Source organism: Alexandromys fortis, unplaced genomic scaffold (genome assembly GCF_014885135.2).
Source record: "Alexandromys fortis isolate MF-2015 unplaced genomic scaffold, M_Fortis_MF-2015_v1.1 scaffold_224, whole genome shotgun sequence".
NCBI lineage: Eukaryota > Metazoa > Chordata > Mammalia > Rodentia > Cricetidae > Alexandromys > Alexandromys fortis.
The window spans coordinates 249870-273921 of NW_026068104.1; the positions used below are offsets into that span (position 1 = coordinate 249870).

The window sequence follows — 24052 nt, forward strand, 5'->3', positions numbered from 1 at the left end:
TTCTAGCCCTTCTACTGGTGAGCTATTTTGTAAGAATAAAGGAGAAAAAAAATGAAAGGAAACCTGGGCATGGTGACACATACCTTTAATTCAGTCACTGGAGAGGCCAAGGCTGGAGGATCCTGAGCTCCAGGGCAACCCAAGCTACATATTGAGACTCCCTCTCATGAAACCAAGCATGCCCGGTGTGGTGGAGCATGCCTTTAGTCCAAGCACATTTAAAAAAATAAAAGAAAAAAAAAATGAAAGGAAACCTGGGCATGGTGACACATACCTTTAATTCAGTCACTGGAGAGGCCAAGGCTGGAGGATCCTGAGCTCCAGGGCAACCCAAGCTACATATTGAGACTCCCTCTCATGAAACCAAGCATGCCCGGTGTGGTGGAGCATGCCTTTAGTCCAAGCACTTAGGAGGCATAGGCAGGCAGATCTTTGTAAGGTCAAGGCTGACCTGGTTTCCATTGTGAGCTCCAGACCAGCCAGAACTAACTACACAGAGACCCTGTGATGGGAAGAGACCAAGTGCTCGAGTGCTGGGGTCATGTGAGTGGTAGAGCACTTACTTGCCTAGCATGTGAAAGACCCTGGTTCAGTCTGAAGCACTGTAGAGAGAGGAAGAAGAATGAAAAGAGGTAATGTTCATAGACTGCTCCTTAGAACAGCAGCCCCGCAGTCCCTAGCCCAGAACTGTAAATCCCTGCCACCTTTCTTGTGCTCCACCCTGTCATTCTATAATTTTTACTGTCTGGCCCCTCTCCCCAGAAGCAGGGGAAATAACTTGAAGTGCTATCAGAGAGTGCAGAAGAAAATCTTGCCCACATTTAAACAAGCACCCACACCCCTCTGCTCCTCCTCCAGCAGGCTGTGACTGAGGCCACAGTGGCCACACCCGCCACCCAGGCCCCAGTACTTGCTCTGGTGCCAACTCCACAAGTGCTTTCCTTGAGCTGGCATCGACCTCAAGTGCTTCCACCACCCTCCACCCAGGCTTGATGTGCTTTCCAAACACGTGCCTCCAGCTTTGAGTCGGCTTGTAACCAAACCCTGGCCCTAGGTTTGCACTGCAGATGTAGGGAGGGACTGGCAGGAGCCCAGGTGCACATCCAGATGCTGCCTTTGAGGCTCTCTTGGCATCCCTGGACCAGCTGTGAAGTAGCATTCACTGCAAAACATAGGAATGAAGAAGCAGTTAGCCCTCCTCAAGGACAGTAGGGTAGTGTCTTGGGGGAAATGGCTGTGCTTGGTCCTGGGGAATATGTTGAGAAGAAAACCAGGGCCCTGCTCTCTCTTTATATTTGTTTTTTAAAAATCACATTTATTTGTCTATTTTTTTTTTTTTTTGGTTTTTTGAGACAGGGTTTCTCTGTGGTTTTGGAGCCTGTCCTGGAACTAGCTCTTGTAGACCAGGCTGGTCTCGAACTCACAGAGATCCTCCTGCCTCTGCCTCCCGATTATTTGTCTATTTTATATTTTAATTTTAAAAAGGTTTATTTCTTATTTAATGTGTTTAAGTGTTTTGCATGGAACTGCAGTTATAGATGGTGTGAACTGCCACGTGGGTGTTGGGAACCAATCCAGTGTCCTCTACAGCCAGTACTGACTGCTGAGTCATCTTTTCCATCCTTAGATTTTAATTTTTAATTCTGTATGTGTGTATGGGCTTGTGTTAGTGGGGAGCTGCCCAACATGGGTGCTGTGACTCAAACTCTGGTTCTCTGCAAGCACAGTACCTGCTCTTAAGCACAGAGCTATCTGTTCCATCCGTTTACTTTGTGTGTCATAGGTGTGTGAATGTGTGCGGGTATGTGTACACCACAGTGCGCATGTGAAGATCAGAAGGCAACTTACAAGAGGTTCTCTCCTTCCACCATGTAGATTCCAGGGACAAAATTCAAGTCGTCAGTGTTGACAACAGGTGTCTTTACTTGCTGAGCCACCATTGATCTGAAGCGCCTTGCTCTTTTGACAAGAGGTCTGGCCTGGGTACGGTTCTTGGCCAACAATGCAGGAAGATAACCTGTCAGCAAGCTGAGTAGGGTTTCGGGATCATCCCTACATGTGGTCTGCTGGTCACTGATAAGCATCACTTCTAGGAGTCCCCAAAGCCTCCTTTTGTCACAACCTCACTGAGCAGTAACTATCCTGGGGAGACTCAGGTAGTGGTGTCCATCTACTGCTAGGTCCTCACAGCAGACACCAATGCTTCTGGAACCATCATCCTGCCTGCAGTACTAGCCTGGGGCCTGAAGGTCTGGCAGCTGTGCAGACTGCAGGACCTTGGGCTGCTAATATTTTTCTGACACACAGCCTTGAGGCTATCTCATGGAGTGGGTCATATGTCTAAAAGATTGGCTACAGGTACCCATGGACTCCTGGGAGGTACTTAGGTGTAAGTTATCTGTAAAACAGCAGCCCTCATGGAATTCTAGAGTTTACTGTTCTTTTCCTTTCCCCAAGAAAGGCTGCTGCCCTTTGACCCGAAGACAGTATAATTAGTTCTTCATTGTTACCTCTGTTCACTGGCATTAAGGATAAGCCCCTGACACATTATGATGTCATATTGATTTCTGTGTCACCTGCTCTTCTAAACCCAACCCCCAGCCCTTGGTCTGATTTCCCCAGATCCTGTTGTTTCCACCTGTCCCTCCATCTGTAGCCACCCTTACTAGTGTCTACCAGGCACTGGCCTCAGGCCTCACAGTCCAGGTTTTTTAACCCAGGCCCTCAAAGACCAGGCAGACATACTCTGCTGATCTCTAAAGAGTACAGCTAGGTAAAGGAGTGAGAGAGGCTGTGGGAACAGCTGTCCCTTCACCAGGTAATACTTCCCTGTCTGGCCCTCTCCCACCAGGAGTCAGGCCTATGGAATTGCTGCTGGGCGTCCCCTGTGTAGACAGCTGTCTCCTCTGCCTTCCTGTGAGGGATCCTCCCCTCTGTGCACTTTCTGACCTGTGCAGAGCAGGGGCGGGGCTGCAAGGGCCACTAGGCCCTGAAGGGGAAACTGCTGAAACCCCTGGGACAGGAAGTGGTAGAAAGGGGCTGCTTCCTCTCACAGAGCAGGGGTGCGGTGAGAGCTGCCTGTGTCCTGGCCCTTGCCTGACTACTGTGAGCCCTGGGAGACTAGGAAGAAGCAACAGTCCTTTCCCCTCCCTTCTCTCCAATAGAGGAGGCTTTCCATGCAGTCCACTGGAGGTGGGGAGGGGGTGAGTAAAGGAGAAAACTTCTTCTGAGAAGGCCGTCTTCACTTAGCAGGGAAGGGAACTAGAGATCAGGAGCAACAGATGAGCAGAAAGGAAAGGCCAACTGGGAAGGTGAGTATGGGGTGAGGTACTCCGCCCCACCTGCCAGGGTAGCAGAAAAACCACAGCCAGGCTGAGGAGCCCTTTATGAGTCCTTGTTCTGAGAGCAAATGAGTAGGGCTATCCCTGCTTAACAGCAGCAACTCAGAAATAGTGGATCCTCACACCATGCATGGGGCTAGGAATGGCCTCTGATCAGCCAGTACCTATCCCTCAGTGTGCTGCTGAGGAAACTAAGGCACACAAAGCTGACGCTTCTTGTTTGAGGCCACATGATGGGCAGAGCCGAGGCCAGCACTCTGGGCTCTAACCCAGCGACTCTCATTCTGATGAAAATCTGCTGACTTTGTACTTACCAATCCTACACCTCCCCCAGACACCTCCCCCCCCACCGACCCAGGGTTCTGTGGCATTCTTCTCAGAAATGAGCTTGATGAATTTATTCACACCAAAGTGGGGTGGAGTGTTTTAGTTCAGGGATCAGCAAAGGTTTCTGTAAAGGGCCAGATAGCAAACATTTGAGGCTTTGGGGCTCATATAATGACCAAATTAATAAGCATGGCCATGTTCCAATAAACCTCTGTTGATGGGCACAGAAATTGGAATTTCATAATATTTTCATATGTCATAAAATCCCATCCTTGTGGGCCTTCTTTGGTAAGTTTTTCAAGTGTTGTTCATATCTAGGAAGTGAAGCTAGGTTGTCAAGAGTGGAGTCTACCAGGTAGAGAGGAAGGAGGGAAGACTTCAGAAAGAATGTGACATTTGACTTAAATCTTGAAGGACGTGAGGGAATTAAACTCACAGAAGTTGAGGAGAGTCAGGGCTGGCCTAAGGGACAACGTGGACAAAAGTATGAGGAGGTAGGGAGTCACTGTGAACGTTAAACGTGTTCTGCGCATGTGTAGTTTCATTGTTATTTGCCAGCCATTGTGCCTTTCCTACTCTGAGACAGGGTCTCCCTATCTAAACCAGGCTGGCCTTGAACTCGCAGAGATCTGTCTGCCTCTGCCTCTGAGTACTGGAGTTAAACACTCCACTCTGCCAATGATACCACCACTGTTCTTACCAGACAAAAGGGTTAGCTTTGAGGATACAGAGAGGATGAGGAGAGGAGGAAGGTTAAGTCAGTGTGAACGTGAGCAAGCATGCCCCTGCCCCTCAGAAACTCAGGAAAGAGAGACAGGAGTGATCTTTTAACTTCCTGGTTTCAGGAGATGCTTCAGTAGTGTGTACGGGGTGTGTAGGGAAGGTGAAAGGCAAAACCCAGGGTAAGAGTTCTTCATAACTTTTGGAGCCAATGCTGCCAATCTCTGGTCTGGTCAGGTACCACTACTGGGCTGCTTCTTACCTCAACTTTTGAGGCACCATCCCTTCTGTGTAGGGAATCTGATGTACAGGGCTTTGTGCTTGGATCCCTGCACTCTGTCCTTTGTTTTGGATGGCCAGTAGAGGAAGGGCCCATCTGGAAAGGATAGCCACCATAGCCCCTCCTAGTCAGGGGCCCAGAGCTAAGCAAGGAGCTTCCATATCAGTTTCTAGGACACACTCTGCCAGAGGCCTTGACAAAGAACACTGCCCCTTCAATAAAAAGTTATCTGACTTAATATCCTGTCGGTGCAGAGTCACAGATTAATCCAGCTTCTAAAAAATCCACTAATGAATTTAATTAGTCTTTACTCCATGCTTCTGTTCCTACCTCCCTCCCCCTCCCCAACAATGGAAGCAAACAGAACTTGCTAGGGACTGGGCATGGTGTACTAAACTTCTGTCTATTCAGTATTTGCAACACTCTGCCACCTTGTGTTGCATGCTCTGCAGCAGGTCAGGTGATTCCTGTAGCCAATGAACACCTTCCTAGGTTCCTTCCTCCCTGTGGCCTAGCCTAGACAAGGTAGCCGCTGAGAGGTGGTGTGAAACTCTAGCATAAGTGGAAGCAAGGGCAGGAGGATGGTGAGTTTGCAGCCTTGGCTCCACAGCCAAGCCCTGAGTCAAGAAAACAAACAAAAAGACAGTAGCTTTGAAAGTATCCATCTGCATCTTTTCTCCCATTACCTGGTGTTTTTCAGAATAATCCTTGCTTCAAAGTATCCAGGCTGAATTCCTTGTCCAACCTTATTTCTTGCCCTGATCACTTCGTAGCTTTTAACACTGTTGTTATTATTACTGTGTATACTTGTATGTATAGGCATGCATGTGCTACGACACACGTATAGAGGTCAGAGGACAATTTTGGAAGTCAGTTCTCTCCTTCCACCATGAGTTCTGAATGGAACATGGATCAACAGACTTCCATGGCAAGTGTTTTATCCTACTGTGCCATCTCCCTGACCCATATCTTTTAACACTGTTCCATGGACAACAGACTACACATCTTGGGGTCTCCATAGCTATGTATTGCACCTCAATCTGTTACTCTTTTCCTTTGAGGTAGCTGTGGTATCCATTTCAGCTGCCCTGCCTGGCCAGCTCCCTCTCCCCCACTCGGGGGCTCTTTTATAACAAGACAAAATTACTTTTCCTAAGGAATTGCTTTCCCATGCTCTGCCTTTCTTCAGGGTTCAGCAGGCCCTCCCAGTTGCTCTCTATATTAAGTTCATATTCCACTGTCTGGATCTAGATCTTTTCAACTCACTCAACTTTAAACCAGTCCTCCCAACCAATCCCTCTTTTTCTCCCAGGACAAACTATACACTTTTCTCAACCATATTTTTTCTTTCTTTTTCTTTGTTTGTTTTTGTAGATAGGTTTTCTCTGTGTAGCCCTGACTGTCCTAGAACTCAGAGATCTGCCTGCCTCTGTTTCCTGAGTGCAGGGATTAAAAGACATGTACCATCACCACCCAGCTCAGCCATAAAGTTCATTTATTATTTTTTATTTGGGGGTAGCAAGGTCTTGCTAATGTTTTCTGAACTCCGCAACTCAGATAGATCTTCCTGCCTCAGCTTCCGAAGTAGCAGGGACCACAGGTAGGTGTGTCACTGTGCCTGGCTCTTCCATGAATTTAGTAAGGGTTGGTTGTGGCCCCTCGGCCTTCATTTCATCCCTCTATGTCCATTTCCCTTTCTTCCTCTCCATCTAGGTAAAACATCCTGAATACTTAAGAAGCAAAATTACCAAGCCCCACAAATAATAAATCAGAGCAGGAAATTGAAAAATGCGTTCAGAGCCAGGTGTGGTAGCCCATGCCTGTAATCCTAGTACCCAGAAAGCTGAAGCAGGGGCATTTGTTTGAGTAAGATGCCAGTCTGGGCTAAACATAGATACCTCAAAAATTCAAAAGAACTGGGTGGTGGTGATGCACTAGTTTAATCCCAGCACTTGGGAGGCAGAGACAGGTAGATCTCTGTGAGTTCAAGGCCAGTTGGTCTACAGAGCGATTTCTAGGACAGCCAGGGCTGTTACACAGAGAAGTCCTGTCCCAAAGGAAAAAAAAAGGAAAAAAAATAAAATGACATCTGCTGTTTGGGACAAACCAAGGAGCTTTTGCCTACATTAGCTCATTTAGCCCTTGGCAACAGCCCTTACTTAGGAGTAGTTAGGTAGGCCCGTTTTCCACAGGGTAGTGACGTCCCTAAATTCTAAGGCGGAACTAGGTTTTCTACCTGAAAGGCCATGTTCTTAAAATCTGAAGGGACCTCTATTGCTACTTCTAGGCTGTAACTGGCAACACATTGATAGCTCTGGAGTTCAGTAGCTACCCCCACTTAGCTTTGCTCCCTTCCTGCAGTCTGGTTTCCCACCATTACCTCTTTCCCTGAGGATGTGGTGGCCCCAGGCCCCTCCAGAGGGTGCTCAGTGAGCTTTCTCCCAGTGACTGAGGAAATTGGTTCCTTTTGTCAGCCCCCCTCCTCCCCCTGCCTCTCCCCTTCCTCTCCTATATTAGGGCTTCTGTAGTGCTTTTCTTGCTACATAACCACAACCCAAAGTGCTGGGCGGGGTGACGCTGGTGGGGGACAGAGCACTCCACCCCTAAGGGCCCCGAACCCAGGAGAGGAGTTTCTTCTCAGCTATCAACTGGAACTCTCCAGCTCCCATAACCCTGAGATGGTGGTGGTGGTAGGGCATAATAGTGGGCCTGACACCCGTGCCCTCTGGAGGTCATCTGAAACTTATGCTCTATGTGACTGTTTTCTGGTTTTCAGACTTATTTCCTCCTTGGGTTTTCTTGTTTTGTTTTTAATATGTCTCTCCTTTATTTTTTTTATTGATTGTTTTTTTGTTTGGGGAAGGTTTTTGGTTTGGTGTTTTGAGACAGGGTCTAGCACAGGGTGGCCTCAATGTGCTGTGTAACCTAGACCTTGAACTTCTGATCTTCCTATCTCAACAAGTGTCAACGTGCCTGTTTTTATGCAGTGCTGGGAATTGTAACCCCAGCTTTTTTTCCCCTGGCCTGGAAATCACTGTGTAGACCTGGCTGGTCTCGAGATCCACCTACCCCTGCTTCCCAAGTGCTGGTATTAAAGGTGTGTCTCACCACCGTGCCCACTTTTACCCAGTTTGCATGCTAGGCAAACAGTCCACCAACTGAACTGTATCTCCAGTCCTTGTTGTTTTTTTTTTTTTAAGGCAGAGGTCTTGCTATATAACCCAGGCTGGCTTTGTACTCAGGGTCCTCAAGTCTCAACCTCCTAAGTGTGGGGATTAATTGCATGCCCAACCATACCCAGTTTAGGAACCTGGATTTTTTTGCAAATAAACATAGAGAAACCCCAACCTTGCAAAACCTTTCTTTTCCCTCCTCCCCCTTCCTGATTTCATCCCTAGTGAAGGTGGCAGTAGACAGAAAGGGACAAAGGAGAAGGAGCTGACAACATAGCTGTGGCTGGAGCCACTTTTCTGGGTACTCACTCAAGAAAAAGGATTCAATTGGCTGATTGGAGTGCAGCCCTAATTGGGACAAGGTTGTGGGTTTGAGTTCTGTAGACGGCTTAGTTCTGCTCTGTTCAGGACTGCACACTTGATTCCTGACTCTGGGCCTCTGGCGCTTAAATAGCTACTGGTCACATGGTACGGCAGGCGCAATCTCCTCCGCACTTAACCAGAGGAAAGGCTGTTTTTTACGTAGAGGGGACAGCTGTTCTGTTCCTGGGGCAGCTTCCATTTTGTTTGTGGCTGTTGGGGGAGGGGCGGTGAAGGAGTGGGAAATGACATGAAGGAAATTGTCATTTCCTTTCCAAAGAATTCCAGAAAGGTTTCATGGAGAATGAGGTATTTCAGGAGTGACAGTTGGCTCTGAGAGGATGAGGAACTGGAGGAGAATTGTGCTGTGTGGCCCAGCTGACCATCTGGCCCCCATGTTTCTTGGCATGTGTGAAAATGCCATGGGTGTTACCAGCAATTCTGAGAGCCATTGACTGAGCTGATCAAACCTAGATTTAAACTCCCTTGGTAGCGATCGTGGACGTGGCTTTCACCTCAAAGCTGCCCCTTGTGGGGGAGGCCTAGACGGGTGGGCGCTGGAGGCGGCTTAATGTGTTTTCAGTGACAGTCCCAGAAAGGAAGTATCTGTACCTCTAAAGGGGGCCTAGTTATGGTGATGCACCATCATCCTAAACCACTTCTATGCTCCTTGGTTTTGAAGTGCAGTCGGAACGTCAGAGCCAAAGGTGTGTGTGTTTACAGGCGCCCTGGCCTTTTTGCTCCCTCTTGTGGTACACACTCTTGGCAATGCACATCAGACTTCAGTGTATCAACCAGGCATCATTTCCCACTCCAGTAAGATAGATTTGGGAATGGACTTTGCCTGGAGCCATTTGTGTCTTCTGACCTCCACTCACTAGTAAAGCAGTGTCCAGGAGGATTACAGGCCACTGAAGCTGTGGCCTAGCCAAAGGGCTGTGAGAGGACCCTGAACAGAAGAACCTTCATGTCTTTCTCGCCTACCTCTAATAGGGTGTGCCTTCTGGGGTGGTGGCTTCTTTGGTTTCAAGTTCCTGGGAGAGAGAGGTTATTTTGAGGGACTGGGGGGGGGGGAGTGAGTGAATATGCAAATGAGCCTTTCTCCACCTCTCACTTTCAAATCCTCAAACTTTTGAAGGGGGAGGGGGAAATTTCTGGACTGAAAAGTTCCATGGTTGGTTTCTTAGCCTTGTCCCCGTCACCATCACCACCACAGCCACACACAGTCCTTAGCTTCAGGCAGAACCAGATCACCAGAGATGGTTTTCTAAGATCTTCCAGCCCTAGATAGGAGTTTAGATACTTGAACATGAAGGTATATAAAAGAATGCTACTGGAATTACCATTCTCATTTCAAGCTTGTTTCAGGTTTCTACGTTGATGGTTAAAGGTTCCTTGCAATCCAACACAGTGCTCTGGGAGCCCTTTCCTTCTCCACACTTCCTTAGCAGAGTGGACCTACGACTGGGAATCACTCACTCGAGGGCCCGTAGGTCCCATACCTATGCTAGGGTTGGCTCTTTTTCCCTGGGAAGCACACAGTCAAACATCCTTGTTGACCAGCAGAAGCCTGGCCTGCCCAGCCCTCCCCCATCTTCTCCACAGCATTAGCTTGGGCTTGTCATTCTCACCCAGGCAGCTCAGACTACCTGCCCTGAAGGAGCAGGAGGAGGAACCTACGACTGAGTTTGTGGCTTTGCAAGCTGGCCAGACCAGAGCAGCCCTTTGACACACAGAGGCTCTCACGCATATGTCCTCATACTTGGCACACATGCACACACCCCGAATATGCATATATACCTGTGGTCTGTTTGCACACTCACAGCAGACAGACACCTCTGTAATTAGAAATGCAAAAAATAATATCAATTTAACCTCTGAGTTTGTACATTTCTCCTTAACTGCAGTCAGTGTACATTTACTAATATACAGCTTCAAAAATATACAGTGGATGCTCGCAGGCCAGTACCATTCATTCACTCATTGGTTCTTTCTTTTGTTCCTTTCTTTTTTACATTTATTTATTTATTTTTCTTGTTTTGGTTTTGTGTGTGTGGGTATAGGGGCAGTGTGTTCATGTGGGTGCAGGTATGTACTATGCTAACCCACACGTGTGTATATCATACCTATGGAGTCCCAGAGGTCAGCCTCTCAGAATTGTCTGTCCTCCTTGGTATTAGTTTGAGAGGAAGAACTCTCATTACCCTAAAGTTCACAGAATAGGCTACCTGCAGGTCCCAGAAATCCGCCTGCCATATTGCCTGAGCCCTAGGATTATAAGCATGCTCTATTTATTGTGCCTGGCTTTTTTTTTTTTTCATTGAATTCAGGTGTTCATGCTTTCATGCAAAGTACTTTAAAGACTGGGCTGTCTCCCAAACCTGGTTTTTATAACCTATGCTGGTCTTGAAACCACAGTGATCTATCCACCGCAGCCTCTCCAATACTGGGGCTATGAGCATGAGCTACCACGCCTACCACTGCTCCTTTTTTCTTGCATTGATTCCATAAACCAAGCACAAGTCAATAGCTAATAGGGAAGGTAGGGAAATGCAAATAGCACCAGCAAAACTTTGAAAATGAAATGCTGGTTTAGGAAGAGAAAACAAGAAGACAAACAAACCTGAAAGGAAGGGCCCTGGTGAGTGTCCCGGGGCAGGAGCAGAGATGCACAAGTTTCATGCTGAAACAAAGTGGGCTTAGATGAAAGTGATAGCCTCCATTTGATTATTATGAGAATGTTTCCTAAGGGCAGAGAGACTGGCCTGTGGGAGGGCAGGAACATTGGAATGCAGCTCTTGAGGGAACTTAGACTAGGGGAGCCAGACACAAATGGTACTGCAAGGTCTTGCAGTCACTGAGGGATAGGGTCATATACAGGTTTGAGTGGGGCAAGATGGAACTATGGAACCAGAATAAGGCTATTGTCACCACCAGCCCCACTCTCCCATCCCCACAGTTCCACTGGGGATGGACCTCACAGAGAGTTCTCTCTTCCATCCAAAGGAAACTCTACTCTGATGGGTAAAACTGAACTGAGCAACTTCTCCAGGCTGTTTGATGGAGTAGGTGGAAAGGTGTGGGGGCGGAGACTGGGCGGGGCTAGCCCTGTGGGCTAACGGAAAGGAAGTGGGAGAGGCTTGGGTGTCTCCTGTGGAGGAGAGCTAGCGGTCATCAGAGAGGTCACTTGTGGCACCCCTTTTGCTCCCCCATCTGTTCCTCATTTATTTCCCAGCCAGGATAAGGTTTTGCCGCCCTGGCACTACTAACATAGGAGTAAGGAGTTGGGTTGTGTGCTCTTGTGGATAACCTGTGTTCTGGTTCCAGTGGTTGAATCAGCCTGCATGTAGTTATCCACACATTGCAAACACATCACACACTGAAAAGAACCCAAAGGGCAAAAGACCTGGTACCTGGATAAGTGCAAAGGCCAATGTGTTCCTGGTGGAAGATCAGAGCAGGCTGTCGGAGGGAGTCTGTGGAGATCAGGTCTTTGGGAGTTGGCCATGGGTGTGATCATGCTAGAAGCACCCTGAGGCTCTAACAAAGGAGGAGTAGATGCAGGGGAAGCGACAGGCAGCTGCAATGCCTTGCTAGCTTAAGAGGCACTGGGGAGAGACTTCAGCAGACTGAGATTTCCTGGAATATGGGGGCTGGGCCAGCCATAGAGGATGAGGAAGGTTCTGCTGGCCCCTCCCCCAGCCAGGGCTCTCCTCACAAGTTCCCAGGGTGACAGTTCAGTCTTGAAACTGAAAGCAAAGCTAAGGCAAGAGTGCAAACCCACAGGCAGCACAGCACAGAGACGACCCTGTGGTGGGCAGTGGGGGTAGGGTTGCTAATGAGCGTACAAGGCATATGACCTACCAGCCTCTCCCTACCCCAAATGAGACATTTCCTCCTCTGCAGACATCTTTGAGCCAGCTGGTCCTCACTTCTAAGGTAAACTGAGCCCTTGAGCTCCCTGGGTTCTCTCACACCCACACCTACATGAGTCTTTCTCAAGCCAGGATAGTTAATGGAGTTTTTCCTGCTACTGCCTTGTGCCAGGCCAGGTCGTTTCTACTGTCGCTCTGCTGGAAGTCTGTCCAGGCACAGCAGATCCTCCCCAGTCACCAGCTAATCTGGCCACAGAGCTCAAGGAAGTTGTCTTACTCACTGTCTCCGTGTCTCCCTTCTCTTAGGTTGCTCTTGAGGTTGGCTTAGCCCAGCATGCAGTTTTGAGCCTGGCTTAGGCCACACCCACTCCAACTCTGGATATCCTCCACGGAGGCTCAGAGAAGGCGCTACATTTATCCTAAAGTACCTGAATAACATCTCTTCATAAAGAAACCACCGCAGCTCCAGGGAGCCGGGGGAGTGTCACTGTCAGCTCTGGCAGAAGCCAGTATGGCTATTGCCCTGCAGCCCAGTGATTTGGTATTTGAGTTTGCAAGCAACGGGATGGATGACATCCACCAGGTATGGCCTCTGGTAATAAAACACAATCAGCCAATATGGGCAACCAGGGGGACACAGACACACAAACAGCCAGCCTGTGAGTCCAGGGAGATTGATAGCTAACTAGTCAGCAAATACCAATCAGGCACCTGCTATGTTAGAGCACTGGGTCCGTCTGCCAGCCAGCCTGTGCACCAGCTACTCCTAGGTGTCACTGAATGGTCACTCAGGAAGCTCATTGACTACATGCCATTATAGCAGGGGCAGTCACTATGCTGGCCAAGTAATTATTAGGCCAACTGGCTGAGCTGTGAGTCAGCTGGTGAATGGCACTAAGTGGACACTTACATACTACTGAACATCATGTAGGGTGTCTGCTACTTTCCTTCAGCCCCAATGTCACAGTAAGAAAACTGCTGGGACAAATACATGGCAAAGAGGACACTGCCAGCTGGACTTACACCATAACATCTTCAGATGCATAGTTCTAGACAAGTTGGCGGACTCACCCATAAATGTCTTCTCAGACTGAGGATTTAGGATATGACAGAGATGGGCTCTTTGGGCAGGAGGAAGATGGAAAATAGGATAGAATCCTGGTATTCTGGTTCCCATTGCTTTATCCCTTGTGCACTGGAGCCAAGAGGATGCACTTTCTGTGTTGCCAGATATTATACTTACTCAGCTCTTTCACAAGGAAAAAAGAAAGGGAGAATCGAAAGAAAAAATGCTGGGTTTTAATCTCAGTTGGGACACAATGTCACCTGTCAAAGTCTTTCCCCTGCCCTATCTAGCTGCTGAATCCCCAATCTTATCCAAGAGATCTAGCTGAATATTTCCAAAGCTCTGAGGGAGTCCCATGCTCTCTGTCTATGGGAGGGTAGGAAACTCTTACTGGGCTAACCAAAGACTGCCCTCTAGTGAGCTTTAAGCACATTGTACTTTCTGACCTGCTGGGTCTTGAACAAAATAATTCAGCTTTGTTGTCTGTTCTGGGGTATGCAGTCTCGTGGAAGGCATCAAACAAGAAGGGAAGAAAAGTTAAACTTTACCTGGATTCTTAGTGCAACTTTTCATCATTCCTTTCTTTCCAGCTCTGCCAACAGCTATTCCTATTCTTTGTACTCCAAGCACCCCTCTACCCTCAGTGCTGGACAGCCTTTCCTCAGCATTGGACAGCCTCTGGTCCAATTGAGAGAAACTCAAAGCCAAGGCTTCCCTCAGTTGCCCTATTTTCTCCCACTTATCTCTACATCTGCTATTTTTATTGCCTTGCCCAGGTAACTCCTATCCTCTCATATAACTGTTCTTACCTACCTACGAGATCTCAAAAAATTAATCACTCTCTCTCTCCCTTTCTCCATTTCTTCCTCGCTCTCTGCTTCCTTCTATTCCTCCTGCCTCCCTCCTTCCCTCTATCATCCCCCCATCTCTCATTTTTCACAGCTCTCAGATATAACTCTTAAGGTGTCCCCAGCTCTGAAAGCAAATCTTCCCTTCAGAATACCAGCTTCTTAGCTTCCCCACGGGGCAGTCTCCACCCCATGCTTTTGCATTTTCATCTGCCTTTCACTCAACAGAAAACAATCTTTACAGTTAAATGTCAGAAATAGAAAGAATCTAATAACTCATAGATAGATAGATAGATAGATAGATAGATAGATAGATAGATAGATGTCAGAAATAGAAAGGATCTCATAACTCATAAATAGATAGATAGATGTCATAAATAGAAAGGATCTCATAACTCATAGATAGATAGATAGATAGATAGATAGATAGATGATAGATAGATAGATAGATAGATAGATAGATAGATAGATAGATAATGAATATACTTAGGTTAAGCAACAATACATGGGACTGAAGAGGTGGTTCAGCAGTTAAGAGCACTTGTTGCTCTTGCAGAAGACCCAGGTTAGGTTCTCAGCACCCACATCTGGCAGGTCACAACTGCTGTAACTTCAGTTCCAAGCAACTCTTTTCTGACTTCTGTGAGTACCAAACACTCACATGGTACACCTAGATACCTGTAGGTAAAACACTGAAAATTTTTAAAGAAACAAAACATTCATGTCCTAGAAGCTCCTAATGTATAAGCTACCTAATGTAACTTATTCAATGTCAGGGCCTGTTGTGACTACATTATGTTTACTGATCTATCTAAACTATCTATGGGATCAATAATATGGGTTTTATAAATAAGGCCGTTGACACACAAAAAGATTAGGAAACTTTCCTAGAGTCATGGTGCTAGGAAATAACAGACAGTTTAAAATCCAGATAATCTGGCTCTGGATCAGTGCAATCTAATCCAAATTTATGGATTGCTAGAAATGTTCTATATTTGTGTAGTGCAATATAGGACCACTAGTCACATGTTGCTTTAGAGTACTTGCCAAGTAGCCGTGCATTGAGCCCCCTCACCCTTGCTATCAATCAATCCCTCCCCACTAGTGACTCTTCTCATAGACTCAGCTCTAACCTCAGACCATGGACTAACTAACCCAACAAATCAAAAAAAAAAAATGTTTGCCTAGGTTGGGGCTACGGATCGATGGTAAAGTGCATGCATGTTTTGCATATACAAGGCCTGTACTGAACATACACAAAAATACTTGGCTGAGTGCAGGTCCTACAGAGCTGTCATCTCTATTAATCAACATCCCACTTAAAGCATAACCTAGGGGGCTGGCAAGATGGCTTAGCAATTAAAGGTGCCTGCTGCAAAGCCTAATGACCCACATGATGGAAGAAAAGAACCAACTCCAGAAAGTTGATCTCTGACCACCACCACACAAATGCCGTGATAATACCCCACCTTTAAAAAGAACAAAATAAAAAGCGTAATTAAAAGAAACAGCACCTAATGAGGTGGGTCTTGATGTCTGGTAGGGTGGGCTTCTTGGAAGAAATGGATGAGCCTTGACCCACATCTTTTTCTTCTCCATAGCTGGAAGATCCTTCAGTGTTCCCAGCTGTGATTGTGGAGCAGGTCCCCTATCCTGAATTACTGCATCTATACTCGGGACTGGATCTGGATGATGTCCACAATGGCATCATAAGGGACAGGACATTGTGCATGACACAGGATCAGATCCTAGAAGGCGGTATTTTGCTGGCAGGTCTGTTCTTTTTGTGGTCAGGGAAGGTGTATGGTAGAGAGAGGACTTCTGCGTTTAGGGAACAGCAGGCCACTGTGGCTGCTAGTAACCCCACATAATAGGCAAGGCTTCCCACAAAAGACGGGGAAGACATCTCAATCCATTTATAAACTCCTCAGGTGGGGTGGCACAAAGAATGGAAACCAGGTTGGGGAGGGGGATTGGGTGGGAGAGACTCTGGTGTCTGCCCAGCTGTACCACAGAGTCCCTTCTTGGGTTGGCCCTCATTATAACTGTTCTGAAGCCTGACAGAACTATCCTTTCTACCCCCACCCCATGGAACTTGGAACCAGATGACAATGAGTCCACCTCACAAAATGTGTCATCTACTGAAGTCCTATTCAATGTGGAATCTCCCAATGAAGTCCTGGATGAGAAGCAGATCTGTAAGTTTGAACTCGAGTACCTAAATTCAAGGAGACAAAATATTCCACTTCGCATACATACATTGGATTTTCAGACACATGTCCATTAGGTCTAGGTACTTGCATCTATCAATATACATGGGAAGAGATTACAGCCTGGACTGACAGGAGAGGGTCAGAAAGGCACTAGAGACAAGGGAAAGATGGCCAGGAAAATGTTGGTGTTATTTCACCAATTTTTTTGGCAAATATACATACAACAAAACTTAGTCAACTTGAAGGGTACAACTCAGCAGTGGTAAGTGATTTCACATTGTTGAACAGCTATCATGGCCATCTTTAGAGTTCTTTACATCTGACAAAACTTAATGAATAATCCATTACCTGTTCTTTTAAAATATTTTTATTAAAATTTAAATTATACTTTGTGTGTGTGTGTGTGCATATGCCATATCGTATGTGGAGGTCAGAAGACAACTTTTAGGAGTTGATTCTCTCCTCTCATTGTGTTGGTCCTGGGGATCGAACTCAGGTCATAAGACTTGGCAGCAAGTACCTTACCTATCAAACCCTCTCACAGCCCTTGTTGCCTGTTTTTTTTTTTTTTTTTCCCCCGAGACAGGGTTTCTCTGTGGTTTTTTTGGAGCCTGTCCTGGAACTAGCTCTTGTAGACCAGGCTGGTCTCGAACTCACAGAGATCCGCCTGCCTCTGCCTCCCGAGTGCTGGGATTAAAGGCGTGCGCCACCACCGCCCGGCTTGTTGCCTGTTCTTGAAGGCCAAATTCTAAGAGGCCACAGATGCCTATTGGTCTTCCATGGCCCATAGATCCTTAGAAAACCTCCCAGGTGGCACCTCTCAGCTCCTTCTCCAGAAGGTACTCTAATGCTTCAAAAGAGTGCCCCCCCCACTCGATTGTCCTTGCCCAAGGTGGGTACTATGACATAATTGAAGACAAAAAAATCTCTGAGGCTAAAAGAAATTTCTTCCCTTGCCTCTCACTAATATTGAGCCAGGACTCAACAAATAATGATCATGGCACATGACTTACCATTTCTTAGTTTCCGTATCAGGAAAGCAGAGAAATTAGGCTTAATGATTTCTGAAGTCCTTTTGAGTTGTCGTTGAGTGGACATTCAAATCCTTTATCTGAATGCAACCTAGACCTTCCCCACTACTGGCAGTCAGCAGTAATTGTAGCCATTGTGATTGGGGTCGATCAATGTCTACAGCTCTGCAAATGTTTCCCCATTTCATTGGGCAAGACCCCCAAGATAGCTTTAGGTGTATCCTATGTCTGGGGCTACAGAGAATGGCATCCCCACCATCCCCCATGCTGACCACTTTGCTCTGGAGCCACAGCACTAGAGATAAGTGGGGGGGGGGGCTATCTTTGCCCTCGGCTTTGCTCACCATGACCCTTTCTTCTTGCAGTCAGCACACCTGAAATACTTCCAGACTCAGACTCTGTACAGGCCATCAGTCTGCCCAACTTCCTGTTTTCTGCCACTGAACCTGAAGACCCGAAGAAGACAAGCGATACTGGTGACCAGAAGGAACAGTCTCTGGAGGAGAGGGTCTCCAGAGAGGAAAGTCCTAAGAAGATCGGGAAGTCAAGGAAAAGAAGTAAGGCTTTGGGAGTCTTCTTTGCTGGAGGAAGTGTTGGGGGACTGGGAAGCCCAAGGACTTAGTGGCTTGGGGCTCACAGATGCCTTAAGACTTTGGTCCAGCAGGGATGAACTAAAGGTCACTGTTTTGTAAGTCTTGGATTCACTAGGTTTTCATCCCAAAGCCTGGCCTTTCTCCTGCAGCTCCTATCTGTTTAGCACGTTCATAAACTCCTCTAAGCAATGCCAGTAGTTTCAGTTGATTGGATCCTAGGTTGGGTGTTGGGACACCAGGTCTAGCCTCTGGGCTAGTTCCTGGACTTCAGGGACCTTCACTTATAAAAATGAGTCATGCTGTATGCTTATCTAGCTTCTATTGCACTTATGAAACAGGCCATCTATGCAAGGACTTTGGGCTTTCCCAAGCCCCTGTGTTATTGATTTACTTGGGGGATGGCTGCTTGATATTGCATCAGTACGCCTATTCATCTTTCTGTACTACACACTGGCCTGCACCACAAAAACACCTGTAGGCTGTCTTCCATTCGAAAAGTTAGGTCAGGAATGTCTGCCCTGGTTTTTTTCTAAAGGTACTTTTGCAAACCTTGTATCTTCCTATGTGGTAGCCTTGATGTGGGGTTCCCTTTAGAGACTGAAATGGATGGTGCAGATGCCTGTTCCCTGTGGCTGTGGGGAAGGGTTGGACCTCCTGCCTTAGTGACCTGGCTTGCCAGTGGTGGTTGGTCCTGTCATAGCCAGCTTGCCCAGCTAACTTTGAACTCAGCTTTCTGCTTACCCACTTTCTTCTCACAGGCCGAAAGACAAAGAACAACCGAAGTACCTCACCTGTCACTGATCCCAGCATTCCCATACGGAAGAAATCCAAGGATGGCAAAGGTATGGCTGGGGCTCAGGTGAGGTGAGCAGGCTGCCCTTTAATTTCAGAGTCCTGAGCTGCCCCTAACTGTCTACCCCTCTGCAGGCAGTACCATTTATCTGTGGGAGTTCCTTCTGGCCCTTCTACAAGACAGAAACACCTGCCCTAAGTACATCAAGTGGACCCAGCGAGAGAAAGGCATCTTCAAGTTGGTGGATTCCAAGGCTGTGTCCAAGCTGTGGGGCAAGCAGAAAAACAAGCCTGACATGAACTATGAGACCATGGGGCGGGCTCTAAGGTAGGAGTTGTAGAAACATAGAATTCATGCCCTGAGGGATTACCAAGATCTTCCTATGCCCAAGGAGGCTCTTCCATTTGAAGAAAGGCCTGCCCAGTCCCCTCTAGGATGTGGATCTAACGTTCCCTTTTTCTTCTTCTTCAGGAATCCTTGTATCTCTGTATTGAAAATGGTATTTAGCTCCACACACACCCAATCTCCTCACATTGTGGAAGCCAGAGATGGCCTTGAGTTGTCCCAGATGGGTTGTCAGGCCAGGGAGCTGTCGAACTTCTATCACCCATCCCTTTGCTCCTTCCCCCTCTTCACTCACTGTCCTCAGCCCCAAAACAGTATTGGGGTTGGCACTCAAGACCCCTTTTTGTACATGTGTTAGACTGGAAAAATTTGTAAAATGTCATGCAAAGGTCTTTGTGTACAAGATTCCTCCCCACCCCACTCTTGGACTGCTCCTCCCCAGCCTGCCTGAATCCCATGCTTGTCCTGCTCTAGAGACTAGCATGGACAGATGTAGAGACAGGGCCTCCTCCTTATTCAACTCTGGTAAGCTCACCAATCCACTCTTTGGCCTTCCAGATATTACTACCAAAGAGGAATCCTGGCCAAAGTAGAAGGGCAGAGGCTGGTATACCAGTTTAAGGAGATGCCTAAAGACTTGGTGGTGATTGAAGATGAGGAGGAGAGCACTGAGACACCTGAAGCCCCTCCCCAGGCTTCTACTTCTTCCACACCCTCTACCAGCACCATCCGGAGAGCCAGTTCCAGGGTCTTAACCAGAACCTCCCCCCAGGACAAGGATAGCACTTCCTGGGAGAAGCCAAAGGTTCAACATACTGGTCTCCAGCCATCTGCAAGTCTGGAGTTAGGACTGTCTGTGGATGAGGAGGTCCCCACTACCTCCACCATGCTTGTCTCTCCACTACAGAGCCAGGCCAAGCTTACCAAAACTGTGAGGTAAGGGCACCAAAGTAATTGGAGTCTTTCTTTAGTCCCTTTATGTTGGATGTAGAGGGTCAGTTGTCACCTTCCTGGGAAGCTCTGCTGTGTGTCCAGTTTTTGCAGGATCTTCACAGAACTCCCTGAGAAGCAAGCAGGGCACTTACTGGTCAGGAGGGGAATGATGGGGCTGAGAGAGGGTTCAATGGTTAAGAGTGTGAACTGCTCTTGCAGAGGACCCAGGTTTGGTTCCCACACATAAATTGGGTAGCTCATAACCGCCTGTAACCAGTCCAGAGGAGCTAGCACCCTCTTCTGGTCTCACTGGGTATGGTATACACACACACACGCAAATAAAAATTAGCAAAGTTATTTTTAATCTTAAAAAATGCAGTTAAAAATAAATCTTGAGAGAGAGAGAGGGAGGAAGTGAGGGAGGAAGGGAGAGAGGTGACTTGCCTGGGGTCACATAGCAGAGTAATCCAAAGCAAACACTTCACTTGGGGGAGGGGCTTTTGCTACAAGATATGACTGGTCTTGTGACTTCAGAGTGTGTCCTCAGGAGCCATCTGGGGCTTCTACATCTGGACCCATGCCATTAAGTCTCTTCTACTTCACAACGGAGTATGTACGTTGCAGACATAAAACTGCCTTCCATACCTCTTGGAAAGCACTCACTTTCTTTGATGCTAAAGGGCCTACAGTTCTCTCTGAAAAGATTGGATTTTTGGTTATGTCTATACCCCATGGTTTGGGCCATGGGGACACTTTTCAGAGGAGGAGAAGCAGTTGAATAGAATGTAGAGGAACATGCACTTTAAGTTTCATAAGGCTTGCATGCAAAGTCCCTGCTCCAGTCTTTACTAGTTCTGTGGGCTGTGGACTGTGTGCCTCAGTTTCTTCAAACTGATGCATATTATATTATATTATATTATATTATATTATATTATATTATATGATGCTTATTCAGTTCATGGGTGGTTTTGAAGTTTGAATAGTATCAGTCTTCTAGAATAATGCCTGACCTATACAAATTAACAAATATTAGCTAGAGTAATAGAGGCACAACTGATGTACAACTCCATTCCTCTTGTGCCCTCATTCTTAGCCAGCTAGAGTGCTTCCTGCCTTAACCAGCTTTGTTTTCTGTTTCTTCTCAGTACTACTTCAGTGCCCAGTAACATCCACCTAGGAGTAACCCCTGTGGGACCGGGCTCCACTGTCACTCTGCAGACCATCCCACTGACTACGGTGCTGACCAATGGGCCTCCTGCCAGTACTACTGCTCCCACTCAACTCGTTCTCCAGAGTGTTCCACAGGTGTCAACATTCAAGGACACCTTCACTTTGCAGGCCTCCTTCCCCCTGAACACCAGTTTCCAAGAGAACCAGGTGGCAACCCAAGGGGCTCCATTGATCCTCAGTGGCCTCCCTCAACTTTTGGCTGGGGCTAACCATCCAAGCAACCCAGTACCATCCCAGGTCATAGGTGCTGGCTCAGCAGGGCCTAGCTCTCAGCCCCCTGGGACTGTCATTGCTGCCTTTATCAGGACTTCTGGTGGCACATCAGTGCCTGGGGTAAAGGAGGGGCCCTTGAGGTCCCCCTCATATGTGCAGGGTGTGGTGACTGGGCCTCCCGTGGAGGGGCTGTTGGTTCCTGAAGAGACCCTGAGAGAGCTCCTGAGAGATCAGGCTCATCTTCAGCCACTTCAGAGTCCGGTGCTTTCAAGGGGTTCCCATAACCTGAGCCTTGTGGGGAACCAGACTTTATCTCCCCCCAGCCGCCCCACTGTTGGGCTAACCCCAGTGGCTGAACTTGAGCTCTCATCAGGCTCAGGGTCCATGCTTGTAGCTGAGCCTAGTGTGACCGCATCTGGGAGCCTGCTGACCACATCTCCAACCCCCGCCCCTTTCTCCCCATTCAATCCCACTTCCCTTATTAAGATGGAGTCTCCTCATGACATATAAAGAAAGGGATCACAAATATGACCTACCAGGCAAATTTGTGAAGCATTTTCATGTGGACTTAAGTAGGTAGAATACCTGCCCTTACATCTAGTGGGGTGTGATACATTTGATACCTGGTCCTCCAGGCCTGTCTTGACATCACCATGATCCAACTATGCCCAGCTCAAGCATCCCTTGACATCGGGCCATGGCCTTCAAGAGCACTGGGGAGTTGTTATGCTCTTGGAAGGATAATGGGATAACTTGCTGATGTAGGGAAGGCCCCAAGCCAGGAAACACCTTGTGGCCAGAGCTGGTCAGAGGCCACATGAGAAGAGTCAAGCCTGGTTATACTTTGTTATCTATAGTCCCTACACAGGGAACTTACCATCCCATATGTGAATATCTTCGTGTGTATTTGTGTGCACTTGTAGGTCTGTGCCTTCATTTCTTTGAGGAGGATAGGATGTAGATGTCAGGTCTTTTCTTCAAGTGTGTGTGTGTGTGTGTATCCGTCCGTCCATTCCTAGGTCAGCCACAGACATGAGGCAGTTTTAAGAGAAAGTGCTATCATCTATCTATCTATCTATCTATCTATCTATCTATCTATCTATCATCTATCTATCTATCATCTATCTATCTCCTCTCTCTCTCTCTGTCTCTCTCTGTCTCTCTCTCTGTCTCTCTCTCTGTCTCTCTCTCTCTGTCTCTNCTCTCTCTCTCTCTCTCTCTCTCTCTCTCTCTCTCTCTCTCTCTCTCTCTCTCTCTCTCTCTCTCTCTCTCTCTCTCTCTCTCTCTCTCTCTCTCTCTCTCATAGCCACAATGCCATTCTGAGACTAGAAAGTACCAGCTGAATGTCCCCAGTCTGGATAGATGTCATGGAGATGGAACAGGTCTAGGTAGGAGAGCTTCAATGGGCGCATATGCCGAGAGGACATTGCTAAGGGACAAGAGGCCACATATGCTAACAGTATAGCAGGATGGAAAAGAAGCACACCTAGCCTTGGGAGCAGTTGTTTGCCATAGTCACCTTGCCATCAGGCTGGAACCTGAAGTACTTTGCCCAAGGTTGTGGGGCAAAGCACTTACCTATAGTCAGCCCCAATTATAAAGTCCCTAGGCAGGTCTGAATGAACTGAACGTTTGTGGCCAGACCTTTGGCTGTGTGTGCGATCATCCCTATGCTTGACAGTAACCTTTTTTTTGGCACAGCGGTCCTCATTCCCTGTCTCAGGTTCCCTCTTCATTCCGTTTGAGATGTTCCACCTGTCACGAGTTGCTGAGGCTAGTGGCGTGGCAACCCAGCTCCAGCTACACAGTGCTCTCTATCCCGCCCTCTCCCTCTCAGGTGGACCATTGCTTTTCATTTTTAGCTATCAAACCTAACCCAATTCTCTGTTCACCAAGAAGACAAGAGCTAGTACAGATGAGTTCCCATAGCTCCTGTCGGCACAATTCGACTCTGCTTCTTGTCTGTTCCTGCCGCACAGGGTTCTGATCTCTCTTAAAGTCAGCCTCTCCGCCGAGGGCCTCCTTCTCCCTTCCTTGAACCTGCTTGCTTCTCTCCTACCAGGTGTAGGGGCAATGCTTAGAGATGTGAGGCCCAGAAGCACCTTTAGCCTCTGGTAAATTTGGTTAATGTGAACCAGTGCTCCAGGACCTTTGCTATGTCCTTTGTGCCAAAGCACCCACTTGACCTAACTACCTCCCTGGCTGGTCATCATTCTCTCCTACTGTTCTAGCTCCTTCCCTGTGGGGGTGGGGGGCATCTGTGGTTATGTACGTGCATTTGCTACATTCCCAGCAATTGGCACTGGAATATCTGTGCTAATAAAATCAGCTTATGATGACACGCTCTCGATGGTTGGAAATAAGCATCTTGAGAAAAGGTCACCCTTGTTGTTGCTGTTATTGTTGCTGTCATATTTGGGTTTTAGTTTTTTGAGACAATATCTCATATAGCTTGTTGGCTTCGAACTTGCTACGTAGGTGAAGGTGACCTTGGAATTCTGGTTCTCTTCATCCTCCACTTTGTGAGTGCTATCATTGCAGGCGTGTACCACCATGCCCAGTTCGTGTTGTTCTGTGGATCAAACCCAGGACTTTGTGCATGCTCATCGATTGTGCTACACTCCCAGCTCAACCAGTTTTAGTGAGCACAAAGGCACGCTGTGAGCTGAGATCGTCCTACAGCAAGCTGGAATCTAATATCTGTATACACT

General features: G+C 47.5%; 1 protein-coding gene across 2 annotated transcripts in view; it reads left to right on the forward strand.

Annotated features, from left to right (window-relative positions):
• The window catches only part of Elf4 (E74 like ETS transcription factor 4), a 38800-nt gene extending 16265 nt beyond the window's left edge, over positions 1-22535 (forward strand). For both annotated transcript variants that reach the window (XM_050123982.1, XM_050123981.1), the window contains exons 2-9: positions 12383-12659; positions 15592-15763; positions 16096-16188; positions 17600-17791; positions 18586-18669; positions 18755-18947; positions 19524-19901; positions 21044-22535. In XM_050123982.1, the coding sequence (XP_049979939.1) occupies positions 12588-12659; positions 15592-15763; positions 16096-16188; positions 17600-17791; positions 18586-18669; positions 18755-18947; positions 19524-19901; positions 21044-21851 (1992 nt within the window). In that variant the 5' untranslated portion in view covers positions 12383-12587 and the 3' untranslated portion in view covers positions 21852-22535. The remainder of the gene's footprint in view (positions 1-12382; positions 12660-15591; positions 15764-16095; positions 16189-17599; positions 17792-18585; positions 18670-18754; positions 18948-19523; positions 19902-21043) is intronic.
• Positions 22536-24052: the final 1517 nt, after the last annotated feature.